This window comes from Camelus bactrianus, chromosome 12 (genome assembly GCF_048773025.1).
Source record: "Camelus bactrianus isolate YW-2024 breed Bactrian camel chromosome 12, ASM4877302v1, whole genome shotgun sequence".
NCBI lineage: Eukaryota > Metazoa > Chordata > Mammalia > Artiodactyla > Camelidae > Camelus > Camelus bactrianus.
In genome coordinates this window covers 57,435,016-57,449,517 of record NC_133550.1, presented here as the reverse complement: position 1 = coordinate 57,449,517, position 14,502 = coordinate 57,435,016, and the positions used below count along the sequence as shown (strand labels likewise).

At 37.8% G+C, this 14,502-nt stretch overlaps 1 protein-coding gene across 6 annotated transcripts in view; it reads left to right on the top strand.

Moving 5' to 3' along the window:
- Positions 1 to 14,502, top strand: part of RAB3IP (RAB3A interacting protein) — a 149,173-nt gene that overhangs the window by 106,230 nt on the left and 28,441 nt on the right. For 5 of the 6 annotated variants that reach the window (XM_074375425.1, XM_074375424.1, XM_074375427.1 and 2 more), the window contains 2 exons: positions 11,722 to 11,997; positions 13,302 to 13,560. In XM_074375425.1, coding sequence (XP_074231526.1) covers positions 11,722 to 11,997; positions 13,302 to 13,560 — 535 coding nt within the window. Of the gene's footprint in view, positions 1 to 1,150; positions 1,343 to 11,721; positions 11,998 to 13,301; positions 13,561 to 14,502 lie in introns of those variants that run through there. The other variant, XM_045513294.2, reaches the window with a different exon arrangement.

Sequence of the window (14,502 nt, the reverse complement as noted above, 5' to 3'; positions counted from 1 at the left end):
GTGGGGTTTGTAATTAGATCCAGTTGTACTTTTTGAATTAGTGTAGTTAGGCACATGCTTCCTTTAATATTATTTTTCCCTGATTTTTACTAAATCTCCAACCTCTGCAGTATACACATAGACCCTCTACAAATAATTTTTAAAATTGAAAGATTCTTAGAAATCTGTGTGATCACCTTGTTTTTTTGATACGGCAGTACAGAAACTCTTAGGTTATGGTAGTTTTACATGTGTTATTATAGTTAGCAAACCTTCCCCCCCTTTCTGAGCAGGACTCACTGAACCAATTTTAATGAAAAATTATTTATCTGCTTTTTAACGTTTTAGCTCCAGTACTTGCTGTGCATGTGACCTGGAGCGTATCATTTAACCTCTGAGCTGCTTTTCTCCGTTTGTAGATGGATACAGTATTAGGTTGAACCATACAAATTTGCCAGTACTCAGCTGGTTTTAATTTGGCTCAGCCTAGTATGAACTTCATAAAGACGGGATGAGAATGAAGTGAGATTCTCCATGTGGGAGGTGGGGGAGAGCAACAAATAATTGGCTCGTCAGTGTGCGTGCACTGTGCTGTGTCGCTTCAGGTCCCTTGACTCCTCTAATTTTGGGGACCTTCCTGGTGTACAGGTGGTGGTATTGTGTTTTACAGATTAGGAAGCTGAGGCACAGAGAGGTGAAATCGCCTGCCTTTGGCTGCTCAGTTGTCGGTGGTTCTGTGGCTGACGAATGGCAGAACCAGGATTAAACAGCGAGTGTGACAGCCCGGGATGGATCTCCTGACGGGCTTGTCCTTCCATTCCTGGGCTACACCTTCTGCAGAAGAGCTCTGTGACCATGAGAAGACACTCAGATGAAGGGTGTTTGTGTCGTTTGTATTTCTGGATAAGAAATACCCATGTTTCCTCATGATAGTGATGCCACCACTGTGGGGTCTGGCGCTTTACCGTGTGTCAGGTTCGGGGTGAGCCCGGTGCTAGCTCGTTTACTCTCGCAGTGGCCGAGGAGGTGGGAAATCCTTCACCCCATTTTATAATTGAGACGATTGAGGCGCTGAGAGGTTGCATAGGGTCACGCAGCTAATTAAGTGAGGGGGCTGGATTAGAAGTCAGGCAGTTTGTCTTTGATGTCCCTGCGCGTAACCACTACACTCTCCTGCTTCCTCTTGTGTAGGTGGTAATGCCGAAGAATTGGTTTTAATTTAGCTTTTATGAGATACTTAATATTGGTGTAATAAGTAATTCTTAATGCATCTTCAGAGATTTTTAAATCAAATATTCATCGAGCATCTACTCTGCAAGTCACGGTGGGAGTTAAAGGAGAGACTTTACAAGGAGTGTGGAAGGTAGGCCATATAATCATTCCCAATTAGCTTTTGTAAGTTCTTCAAAATTTAGAAGGCACTTTTACATCCATATGTGTCGTAATTTTAATGAATGCCAGTAAGACAGAGCGCTAGCACAGCTGGAGAGCAGGGAGGGAGGAAGGGCGAGTGGTTGGTAGAGATGTTTATGTGTTGAGGGGAGGCTGTGAGGCCATTGTGAGGGGATACAGCTTTTCAGACTAACCCTTTGCCCTGTGTATTTCTTGTTAGGTTGTAGTTCAGCAAAGGGTAGTAAATCGGTTACTAAATTTAATTACTTAAGTACATCCGATATCCTAAAAATAAAATATCTCAGCTTTTGAAAACTCGTTTCTAGCTAGTTCCTCTTTTTCTGTACTGTTGACCTTACCTTTGCCAGACAGTACTTTTTTTTCCTCTCTTTTATGCTTTCCAAACACCGAGTCCATGCTTCTGTTTTGGTATTTATTCGATATTTACATTGTATTTGTAAATGGTGACAATGAGGTCTCTTCCGCGAGTGTATACGTGCTTTGAGCACAGGGCTTAAGTTGATTTTACCCCGTTTTATAGCTTAGCATTGGGTCTGGAACCCAGGAGGTACTATGCTGTGTTTGGTGACGGCTGGTCAGTGGAATAACATTAGTATGGATTGAAATTGGGGGAGCAGGAGAAACGGAAACCAGTGTTCAGAGTGAGAGTTGAGGGGACTAAGGAAGGGAGGGTTACTTACAACAGGTAGCGTTAACTTACCATCTCCATGTTTCCCCTTCTTTTCCCTTCAACTTACACCCAAATGAGGTGGTTTCATAAGCTTAAATTGTATATAATCATGGTTAGAAAAAAGTGAAAAGATAATCTTGATTGATTTTAGGATATCAGCAACATGGGATTAATATAGCTGTAGCCATAAGCTAAGATTACGTAGATCAGAGGAAAGAGAATGAAAATTATGAAAGTAGTTCAAGTTTGAGAGATCTGTTGCTTATAGTTAACAAGGTTGTAAGTAGAAGCATAATGGAAGTTGATGAAATTCTACATAGAAGTGTTTGAGCTGACAAGGTAGTAGAAGGAAACTGTGCAGGAATGTGAGAGCACCCTGGAAGCGCAAAGGAGCGCACATGTGATCGCCGAGGACCAACTGAACAAGTGAATTGTCATTCGATGTGTCCGGATAATAGTACTGAGTATGTGTTTGTGGGCACCTGGTTGACAGAGCAGGATACAGTGCAAAAGAACAACCAAAGTAAGTTCAAAAAACAGTAAGTGAATGTGCATTAATTAATTTCCTGTGGGAAGAGAATTCTGTTTGAACTGTGTGCCTCAGGAAGACTTGTTTTCACCTTTGTTACCTTTTATCTCCCATAAGTAAGAGTCCCTTCTGGTTTGTAAGACAAACCCCCTCGTGTACTCTTTTTGTTTTCCTATCATTCACTCCCTCTTAGATCTTTGCAGGTATCGTACATCTGTGTTGTGCCTTAACGTGCTACGGTACATTTTTACATCGACACTTAAGCCATTTGATTTCCTCCTATGTAGGCGGAGAGATAATATCACCACCGTTATAGGTGTTGAAACTGAAGCTCAGAGAAACTGACTTGCCCAGGTTCACACAGCCGGTTGATGACAGTCCGAACTAGAAAGGAGGTTTTCTGAAGCTAGTTTGGTCAAATGCTCAGGTTTCCCCAGACTTTAAAACCTCCAGTTTCTCCAGTCTTGCTACTCTCTCAAGATCCTTAGATTTAGTTTATCTCTATTTTTTGAACAAAGGTAGTCTGGAGTCACTGTCTCCACTCTTCACAGCTCTGCCGTTCATTCCCTCTCTAAAGACTCTTACTGTTTATTTATCCAGTCAGTACATACTTCAGTGCCTCTTGAGTGGCTACTTGACATGCATTCTTACATTCATAAAATAAGGACGCTTCCATTTTTAAGAGAAAGAAACTTGAAAAAAGTTATTTTTTTATGTTTTCATTTCAAGATTTTGTAATTAAATACACTATTAGTAACCTAGTAAGTTCTGAGAATTTTCTGAAAACCCTTAAGTTTCCCATAGCTAACATCTCTTAATCCGTCAGGTTGTACAGTCCTGTGGAATTAGTAAATGGAAATTATTTTGTGGTCTGTTTTTATAAGAGTAGCGAGGTTGTACAGCTTGACCGACCATCTAACTAATTTTTCCCTTGAGTTATTAATTAAATTCACACTTATAAACATAGACTACTTCTTAAAATGTAAGTGTGGATTTTTTTTGTTACAACCAAAATGTTAGTTTGGAAAACCAACTTTATAATGATAAAAAAAACTTAATGAGAAAATGATTTTTTATATATACACCTTTTTGTTTTGTTTTTTCTTCCTTTATATAGTATTTGAATAAATCTTAAAGCTTGTTAATTATGGAGAATTTCAAATAAATAGATACAAAAGTACAATGTACCTCAAGTTTCCCATCACCCAGCCCATCCGTCAGCAGTGGTCAGTCCCACCTCATCTCCTTCCCTGTGTTACTCCCCCTCCTGTATTATTTTGAGCAAATTCCAGGCATTGTATAATTTCATCCATAAATATCTCTATGCATTTCTATAAGATGAGGGCAGTTAGTTACAACACTACATGCTTTAAAAAGTAACACGAATTCCTCAGTAATAAGTATCCACATTTTTTTCAATGCACCATAAGACCACTGTGGTAAAATCAGGCTTCTGTTTTTTTTTTATTTATGGGCTGTTCCCCCCCCAGGAAGTGTAAGGGGCTGAATAAGTATTTAAAATCCCAGCATAGCAGTAAAATAGGGAAATGATAGCAAAGAAAACAGAGGGGAAAAGAAAGAACACAGAGTAATAGCAAATGCTCATTTCAGTAGCAGCGCATTAAAGAAACTCTAGTTTTTTATTCCTAAAAGTGAAGTGTTCAGAGATTAAATAGGATTCTTCTGTTTGGATTGTTCAATTCTGTGGTTGGTTGGCCAAGACTGCCTTCGAGATCTTGTCTTGATCTAACCTTTATTCGAGTTGTACTCCTGACCCCCAATCAGTTTTTCCTTTTAAGTGATTCTTAGATGTAGTGGAGTCAAATGTTAGAGTCAGACACACTAGGGGTTGCATCCTAGCTCTGTTATTTATTGACTGACCTTGACAGAATTAATGAGTCTCGCTGAGTCTCAGTTTCTATATCTGTAAAATAGAGCTAAGAGATGCTGTGAAGAAAAACTGGAGTAATATATATAATGTACGTGTGTATGTAGACATCTAAATGAAGCTAGTGTTCTGAATATTTTTTCATGTATATGCATATGCCTCTGGCCCCTCATTGCCAGTACGTGACCTTAGCATTAGATCAGACCTTCATAATCTCAGGCCTAGCCTGTGACAATAACCTCTTAACCAGTTGTCTCTAGTCTCCTCTCTATAGTTAAAGTCCTCATTGCCTTGGAAGTCATTTTTCTAATAACATCCCAGGACGTCTGTACTTCCTAAAAGGTAGATCTGAGTATCTCTTCAGGATAAACACTAAGCAACATTTTCTGTGTTAAATGAAACTTTTGATGATCTGTCACATACCTGCCTCTCCAGCCTGATTTTCTGTCACTCTCTTTTTTGTTGTTTCATTAGTGCCAAACTGTTAATTCCCTGACTGTCCTGTCTTATTTCCTGGCCTAGCCCATGTGCTGGACTCTTAGTCAGCATTTAAAATGTAGTATTTTACTTCTCCTTGAAACGTTCTCTTCTCCCTCCTCCTATCCCCACAACCCACAGGGTGAGCATTTAGTGGCTCCTATTAGGCAATATGCCATCTCTTTAGTTCATTTTCATACCTGTGTTCTTATAACTTAGTACCAGGATTTGCCCTGAGGAGTTGAAGCTGGCATTCATCCTTCCGTTCCAACTACAATAAATGTAATTGATAAAAATTTATTAAATACACTTATTTTATACTAATATATGGATAAAATGTATTTAATAAGTATATAAATTATTAAGATTTTTCTAAGCATTCATTAAATGAGTAAAACACGTGAAGTTCTTAGCAACACATAGTTAACTGACATAATTAGCTTTCAGTAGTATTGGCTGCTGTTTTGCAGTGATAATGCTGACTTCTGGAAAGAAGTCAAATGAAATGCATGCAAGCAAATTGTTTTGATCAACTTTTGTTTTTAAATTGGAAATCAGCTTTATTAAAGCTGAGTAATAATAAAGCCAGCCAAGCTGTGCTGGTAACTCACCCAGAAGAATTTAATGCTGCCATCTTTTTCACACATTTGTAATGATCCTTGACAAGTTTGGTTTATGAATTGAGATAATCTCCACTTGAAACTAGTTTTTTGAATTATCCATTACTTAATACAAAGAGTACTACTCCTTAAAAATAGCAGTTTATTTTATTAATATAAGATCTTTGAATACAGAATAAATCTTAAAGCTTCCATGCACTATTTGAAAGAGCCAGAGATTTTCAGATCAGTGTGATTGGCAGCTCATTACTAGCTAAGTTACATTTTACGGAAATTTCACATGCTTGAAAAAGGGACTACATTTAGTCTTAAAATAATCTCCTTTGCAGGAGTGATTGGAATTTAAATATGTTTAAATGTATCCCCCAGAATGAAAACATTGTAGGTGGAGGCACTGCTCAGACTGCTCCACAAAGTGCTACTTACTTGAATTTCTCTTTGAATTCTCATCCTGTGAGGAAGAAATTCCAGGGACAGATTTCCAGGCGAGAGGATGTAGGCACACACTGGCCCGCTGATTTGTCAGAAACAGGATTCAAACCTACCTCTCTTTGAGGTTTGTGTCTTACGTTCATAGCCTGTGCTCCAGTTTATGGAATATTTGTATTTTCCATAAATGCTTAGCTTTCACATCTTAAGACATGCCTGGAAAGCTAATTCAAGGGCTTTATCGTTCTCATTTCCTGCTGCTGCTTTGGGTCTTTTCTTTGGCTTGACTTTCTCTGGGAGTCCTTTCTGTTTGATTTATTTGCCCCTCCTGTGTGGTCTCTCAGTACTCTTTGCATATTCTGTGGCATTCACTACACCCTCGTTGCCTCTAATTGGCAGTGCCTCCTACTCTATGGGTACTCTTTGGGAGCAGAGATGACTTATTGCCTTCTTTCCCCAGAGCCTGGCACATAGTAGACTCTCCATAAATACTTTTTGGAAGAATAGTTGAAATACTAAGTTTATAGGAAAAATAGGGTGGATGTTACAAGGATGATGGGCTTTAATTCAACTTAAGGAGTTGCTCAAACGTTTTTGCTCAAACGATCTAACAGTGGAATGACAAAGCAGTTCTTTGGTAGTGTGGGCTGGTGGTTCAGAGCTCCGACTCTGGAGTCTGACAGACATAGGTTTTAATCCTGGCTGCCCTAACCTGAAGTTTCCTCCACTCTGCGTGTACTGGAACTATACCTGATGTCAGGTGGGTGCTCAGTGAATATTAGCTGTTATCATGGGAGAAACAGCCCTAATACTGTGCGATTGGGACTGGTAATTGGATGGCCAGCCCCCTCTTCCCTCCTCTGCCTGGATTCTTTCGAAGCAAATCCAGGTAATCTTTTTTTAAAATTTTTTTGATTTATTTATTTGTGGTGGGGGGAGGTAATCAGGCTTACTTATTTATTTATTTAATGGAGGTACTGGGGATTGAACCCAGGACCCTCGTGCATGCTAGGCATATACTCTACCACTGAGCTATACCCTACCTGCCCAGGTAATCTTATTTCGTCTGTAAATACTTCAGTGTGTATCTCTAAAAGACAACTTTTTTATGTGACCATAATGCTATTATTATCCCTAAGGATGGACAGTAAGTCATGATAATACCAGTGATAGCTAGTGTTCCAGTTCCCTTGGTGGGCTCATAATATGTTTTTACAGTAGGTAAATTCAAGTAAGAATGCGGCCAAGATCTACACATTATATTTCTTTATGTCTCTTAAGTCTCTTTATAAATTCCCTCTTTTCCCCCATTTTATTTTGTTGAAAAAAACAGATGGTTTATCCAATAGTTTCCCAAAGTCTAGATTTTGCACTTTTCATCCATATGGTGTTATTTTTAATATGTTCCTCCAGCCTCTGTATTTTCTATAAACTGGTGATGACCCAGAGGCTTGATTGGATTGGGGTCTTTTTATTTTTTTTTTAAAAAGGGGCAAGAATGCTCCATGCTTGGTGGTACTGTTCATTTCCTGTTCTGCCACGTAATTTTCTTAGTGTCTTATTTTCTCCCTTTTTGTAATAAGACGTCATCAGTGAGTTGAGGGTCTGTCATTCTGATCCATTAACTGTAAAGTTCCCCAGGTAGATTTTTACCTGAAGGTCTTAATAGTTATCGATGAATATTGCCTCGACTCATTATTTCATTAGGACTGCAGAGTTACATTTGTTAAGTGGGCCTCTTACGAAAGAGGAACTTTTTCTTATAAACTGTTTAGTTCTCTGGTGTGTAGGAGTGTCAGGAGAAATATTAGGTGCTTTCCTTCATTTTACCAGTTTTCGAAGTAGTGAATCGGTTCCATAGCACTGATCAAAAGGGACCAGTGAGATTTTGTTTTTGTTTTATTTTTAGTATTAATCATGAACTCATGGGTTTAAAACTGCTTTTGGTTTTTTCCTGATAGATATTATCCTTTCTGGTGTTCAGACTGTCCCATCTTTGGTTCGTGGGAGTCCTTTGATACCACTCCAGGAGGCTTTGATAGCTTTCTGGCTTCCTGGTGTAACAAGATGTTCCCGGGCCCTTTTGTACGTTACTGCCCCGGGCCTGGAATCTGCCGTTTCTCCTCCGAGGAGCCCTTGTTCTTTTATAGGAAATGGTATTACTCTGGGCACGAGGGGTACTCATTGCTCCTGAGTTGGTTCCTGGTGTTATACGTTTTCAGTGGATAAAGGCAGGCATTTTTTTAAATCGAAAATGTTTTCCTTATGTTTCTGATTCAAATTTAGGACTTCAGAGTTTTAAATTCCTTGATTTTATATTGGTCTCTCTTCTCTCAGATGCTGAAAATCTTAGTTTCGAATGATATGAACATAACTTGTTTAATCTTATCCTGTATTATAGTTTCAGAATAGCAATATCAACATTACTACTAACATGATTACTGAAAATAGTGTATGATTTTTTTAAACTTCCTTTTGTCCTTAGGGTATGTTCCACTAGGGACATACAGCTTTATTACTGTGTTTTAAAATCACCTGAAATAGTTCTTTTTGATGTGATTAAACTACCATCTCAATTCACAGCCAGATTTATATTATATTTTTTAATCTAATTTTGTTTTATCATTTACATGGTTTCAAGTTCAGATTTAAATGTACAAAGCAGAGTACACTTGGGAAAGTCTAGCTTTTATGCCTTTCTCCTCTTCCTGCTCTTTCCCTTTTCTTAAAGGTAACTTTTTAAATTAGTTTTTGTTTTATCCTTCCATTCTAAAATAAAAGTACATATGAATATATATATTATATATACATATGAATAAACTTGTATTTTCTCCCTTCCTGGGTAAAAGGTAGCTTACTATATACAGTTACTTGTGTTTGAACTTGTCAGCATATCCTGAGGATCACTTCATAGAAGTATGTAGACATTACTCATTTATTTTTAACGGCTGTATAGTGCTTCGTTAGGAGGACGTACCTATGTTAGTTCACTCAGTCTTTTGCTAATGCTGTTGGCCTAATGTATATATCTTTTCTTTCTTTTTTTTTTTTTTTTGCCCATTTATCTTTGAGTAAAGCCCTGTACGTGGGCATACTGGGTCACAGATTCAGTGAATAGGTCATTGTGTTAGATACTGTGAAATTTTCCTCCAGAGGATTTGTACTATTTTACATTTCCAGAAATGCAGATGCTTTTACACTGTGATTCCGTGAACCTCTCAGGTATAGAGAGGTGAAATAGAAGTATATGGGAGAGAAAAAAGGAAGTACCATAATTTCTGATAACATGTCAGTGTTTAATGAAAACCTCATTTCTGCGATAAAGTGAATTGATTAGTAAACTATTTTCAAGTGAAAATGAAATATCCAGGGTTAGATGTTTGCTTTGGTGTATATGTGTGTGTATTATGAGTGAGGAATAAAAAATGTTATTTTGGAAAAAATAATAAATTATAATTGAGTGTGAAACACTTTAAGTTCCTTCTTAATACAACCTTCTTTTTAGCGTAGAGAGTATGTTGGGTGAAAAAGCAAGGATTAGTCTCATTATGAGGACTGAAATTACTGTTTGCTACAATAAAGAAAACATTCATTGGATTTAAAATTTGGCATTTGTGGACTTAATAGTTACAGTTTTGATTGTCCATATATTTTCTTCCCTCGGTCTCCAGGGGGCACTGGTTCCAGGACCCACCCCCGCCAATTCCAAAATCCCTGGATGCTCAAGTCCCTCATATAAAATGGCGTAGTATTTGCATGTGACCTATGCGTATCCCCTGTATACTTTCAGTCATCTCTTATAATTTTATAATACCTAATACAGTGTAAATTCTGTCAGTAGTTGCCAGTGTGTGGCAAATTCAAGTTTTGCTTTTTGGTATTTTCTGGAATTTTTTTTTCTGAATATTTTCTCTCTGAGGATGTGCTATCTATGGATCCAGAGGGCTGACTGAATGTCCTTGAAGGTCTGAGATGTATAATTTTGTAATTCTGTAATTGTGAGAGAATGTATAAATATTTTGTCGATGCTCTTCTTTCCCAGCCTTACTGCAGTCTTTTGTTGTTCCCTACTTATTTTTTAAATTTCTTTTTTAAAGGATATTTATATTTATTTATTTACTGAAGTACAGTTGATTTACATTGTTGTGTTAGTTTTGGGTGTACACCTATTTGTCTTATTTTTTCACTCTTTTTATTAAGAGTATGAGAGAGCGGGGAGGGTATAGCTCTGGGGTAGAGTGCATGCCTAGCATGCTCCAGGTCGTGGGTTCAATCCCCAGTGCCTCCACCAAAAGTTGTAAGTAAACAGATAAACCTAATGACCTACCCACCCCGAAAAATTAAAAATAATTAAAGTATGAGAGAGTAAAATTTTTCAGTCAGTTTAACAAATGAAGGTTTTTATTTTATGATGAAAAGGTTTTTATTGTATTTTCTGATGAAATTATGTGCTACATTGGTACTTGTGTTTGGGAATTTTTGGAAGTTCTGGGAAGGCGTTAGTCATGATTCTCAAAGTACTGTTGTAGGAAAGAAAAAATTGCAAAGAGAGGTGGGCATCAGGTCACAGAAGACCTTGGTTTTCAGGATAACAAGTTTAGAATTCATTTGTGGACAGTGGGACATCAATAAAGGCTTATAAGATTTCTTTTATATTTTTCAAGTGAAAATCTTGAGTGGTGCACTCTTTAGTTCTCGTGTAAACTTTGTGATGTGATTGTGTAGTTATGTGAAACATTCTCTACTTATGGAGAAGCTGAAGCATAGTTGTTACTGTTAGTGGCTGACCCTGATAGCAGATGTTTATTGAGGCCATACTCTGTGCAGGTACTCAGTTCACCACTAAGTACTTCACACGCATCATCTTCCTCGTCCTCGCGGCAGCCTCGAGGTGGGAGGGGATGTTGTTATCCCCATTCTCATCCCGTTAGAGGAGAAACCAGAGGTTTAGAGAAATGTGATGCATGATCTGGGGTAGATCCTGGGCTTATAAAGAACATCATTAGGACAAGCAGTGAAATTTGAGTCATTTAGATGGTCATAGTGATCAATGTTAACTTTATGATTTTGGTGATGGATTTGTGGTTAGATTGGCGATGTCCTTGTACTTAGGGTTATATATATTATGTATAATATATATAGTATTAAGGGGTAATGGGCATCATGCCTGAAGCCTACTCTCAACTGGTTCTAAAATGTGAACAGTTTTGAAATCTGGGTGAAATATTTAAGAGTTCTGCAACTCTTATGTAAATTTGAAATTACTTCAAAAGAAAAAACTCTCATCCAAAGTCACATAGCCAGCATGAGGCAGAGCAGAACAGTTAGTTGAACTTAGGTCTACCTCATTCTAAGTGTGTATGTCTGTCTGTCTTCACTGCCTCTTCAACTCATTCTAACCAAAGTCTCATATGAGAGCAAAGTTAAAAATATCAAGCAAATTTTCATTCATTCCTCACTGTTACTTATTAATTACTCGCTGTGACAGTGTGAGCTATCACTGTCAAGTTTGTTCCGGATCAGATTGTCTTTGGTAGTGTTTATGCTCTGAGGTCACTTGATAAATGTTAAATGATTATAGTCTTTTCTCTTTTGCTGTCTCTTTTATTGTAAGTTTATACTTTATAATGGACTGTTAAGCACATTTTATAAATTATACATTGTAATTTTAAGTGTCACTATCTCAAATAATCACCTGCTTTTTGTTTTAACATAGGTCATCCTATGATGAGGCTTTTGCTATGGCTAATGACCCCTTGGAAGGCTTCCATGAAGTAAACCTTGCCTCACCTACTTCTCCGGACCTCCTTGGTGTGTATGAACCGGGAACTCAGGAGCAGACTACCTCACCCAGTGTTATCTACCGGCCCCACCCCTCAGCGCTGTGCCCCGCCCCTATCCAGGCCAACACCTTAGATGTTTCCGACCTGCCTACGCAACCTGTCTATTCATCTCCGAGACGTTTAAATTGTGCTGAAATATCCGGTATCAGGTAGGAGATCTTCAAAATGCTTATTCTAGAGTATTGTATTAAACAAACAGAGTTTACATTTTATTATTTTAGAAAATTTGAATAATATAAGGTTGTCCAAGAGGAGCAATACATGTTAGTGATCAAGAGCAGGGGTCGCAGACTTCTTGTGTTAAGGGCCTAATAGTAAATATTTCAAGCTTTGTGGGCTGTGCATTCTCTGTTGTAGTGCTGGGCTCGGCTGTTAAAGTGTGAAAGCGGCCGTAGACGGTACATAAATGAATAAGCTCCAATAAAACCTTGTATATGGACACTGAATTTTGAATTTCATGTGGTTTTCTGTACCACAAAATATTATTTTGATTTTTTCAGCCATTTGAAAATGTAAAAATCATTCTTGGCTTGTGGGCCTTAACAGGTGGCAGGCTAGATTTATCCTGCATTTAGTTTGCAGACCCTTGTTCTAGAGTTACACTGTCAAACAGAACTTTCTGGGGTGATGAAGATACTCTGTTTCTGGGCTGTCTAATATGCTAGCCATTAGCCACATGTGACTATGAAGGACTTGAAATGTGGTTACTTTGTCTCAGGACATGTTGTCTTTTTCTTTCTTTCTTTTTTTTTTTTTTTTTTGATTAGATGAGATGGCTAAGGCTTAAGTATAAACAAAAAGATACTATGTGGATAATGTTTTTTAAAATTTTTATTTTGGAAAATTTCATGCATGTGCAAAAATTACAGGATGGTAGAATAAGCCCCTATGTACCCCCTATGTCATTTAACTTCAACCGTTTTCCTTATATGACTAATTTTGTTTCATCAGTACCACAACCTTCCCTACCACTGCCAAGATTAGAAAACATTTCAAAAGGCTGAGAAAATATATTTGATACTAACAAGATGAAATACCATCAGCATAAATAGAAAGTTCTCCCTTTGAGGATGTTTTAAATGTATGTCTTTTAAGTTTAATTTAATTGATTCTAATTTTAAGAATAGAGGACTATTTTTTTACATTACTATGCATATTTTATTCACAGATTATTCACAGATGAACCATACAATGACATATGGTTAGATTTCCTTTCTTAAGCAGTTCTTTATTTTCTCTGGAGGTAATTCTGTTTTTTTTTTTATTCCAAAATTTCTTTTTTATTGAAGTATAGTTGATTTACAGTGTTTCAGATGTATAGCAAAGTGTCAGTTAGGACATGTTATTAATTAGATATAGTGGTGAACAGACTGGATAATGCAGTTACAGATATGTGTGTTTATGCCCGTTAAATTTGATCATATGCTGATGGTTTCTGAACTCTGCTTTACAGCATCCATGTTACAGACCCAGCACCTTGTTCTACCTCTGGAGTCACAGCTGGGTTAACGAAATTTACCACCAGAAAGGACAACTGTAAGGCAGAGAGGGAGTTTTTACAGGGTGCTACGGTAACCGAGGCTTGTGAGAGCAGTGATGATATCTTTGGGCTGAGTACTGATAGTCTGTCCCGCTTACGAAGCCCGTCTGTTTTGGAAGTCCGAGAAAAGGGCTACGAAAGATTAAAAGAAGAACTTGCAAAAGCTCAGAGGGTAAGCAAAAAGATATTTGATTATTCGATATGCTACATTCAAAATTAGTATTTTTCCATGGCGGGGCGGGCAACTCAGGTGAAATCGTGACATTTCTACACTTACCCTTTGCATATACGCGGTCTCAGCTGCTGTTGGGCAGCATTTGCTGATCTGTGAAATTGTCTGAGTGTCAAGAAGCTCAGCCAAGGCTGCTAAACTGGAGAAGAGAGATCCTGCAGCTCTTCCTGTGCCCCTGCACTGCCTGTTCCCTGTCCTGCGTTCTCTTTAGTGCAGATTTGGTGAGCTGTGTTCCACGTGTGGGTTCTTTCCTCCGTGTATGTGGTTGACTTTGCGGTCATTTACCCGAAGTCATTCAGTCCAGGAATTGTTCTAGTAGCAGTGCCTCGTCTTTCAGCTAGGTTTGAATATTTTCTTTACTTGGAGAACTTTCTTTTCCTAGTAATTAGTTCTTTTTCCCACTTGGTTATCTTTAAAATTCCTGCTATTTATTCCCAAATTTCTGACTACCTCTTACTCTTTTTCTGAGTCTGTAATTCAATTTCAAAGGGAAATTTATAGCACTAAATATTCATACATTAGGAAAAAGGAAAAGTCTCAAATCAACAATCTAATCTCCCACTTTAAGAACCTAGAAAAAGAAGAGCAAAATACAGCCGAGAGCAAGCAGAAGGAAGCAAACAATAAAGATGAGAGCAGAAGTCAATGAAATTGACAACAGAAAAACTAGAGAAAATGAATGAAACAAAGTGCTGGTTTTTAAAAAGATGAATAAAATTGACAAACCTCTAACACGACTGACGAAGGAAAAAGGACAGAAGACACAGATTATCAATAGCAGGAATGAAATGGGGGATACCACGACAGACCCTGCAGACATCAAAAGTATCATAAAGGACAAGTACAAGCAGCCCTGTGTATATAAACGTTCACAAGTTAGGT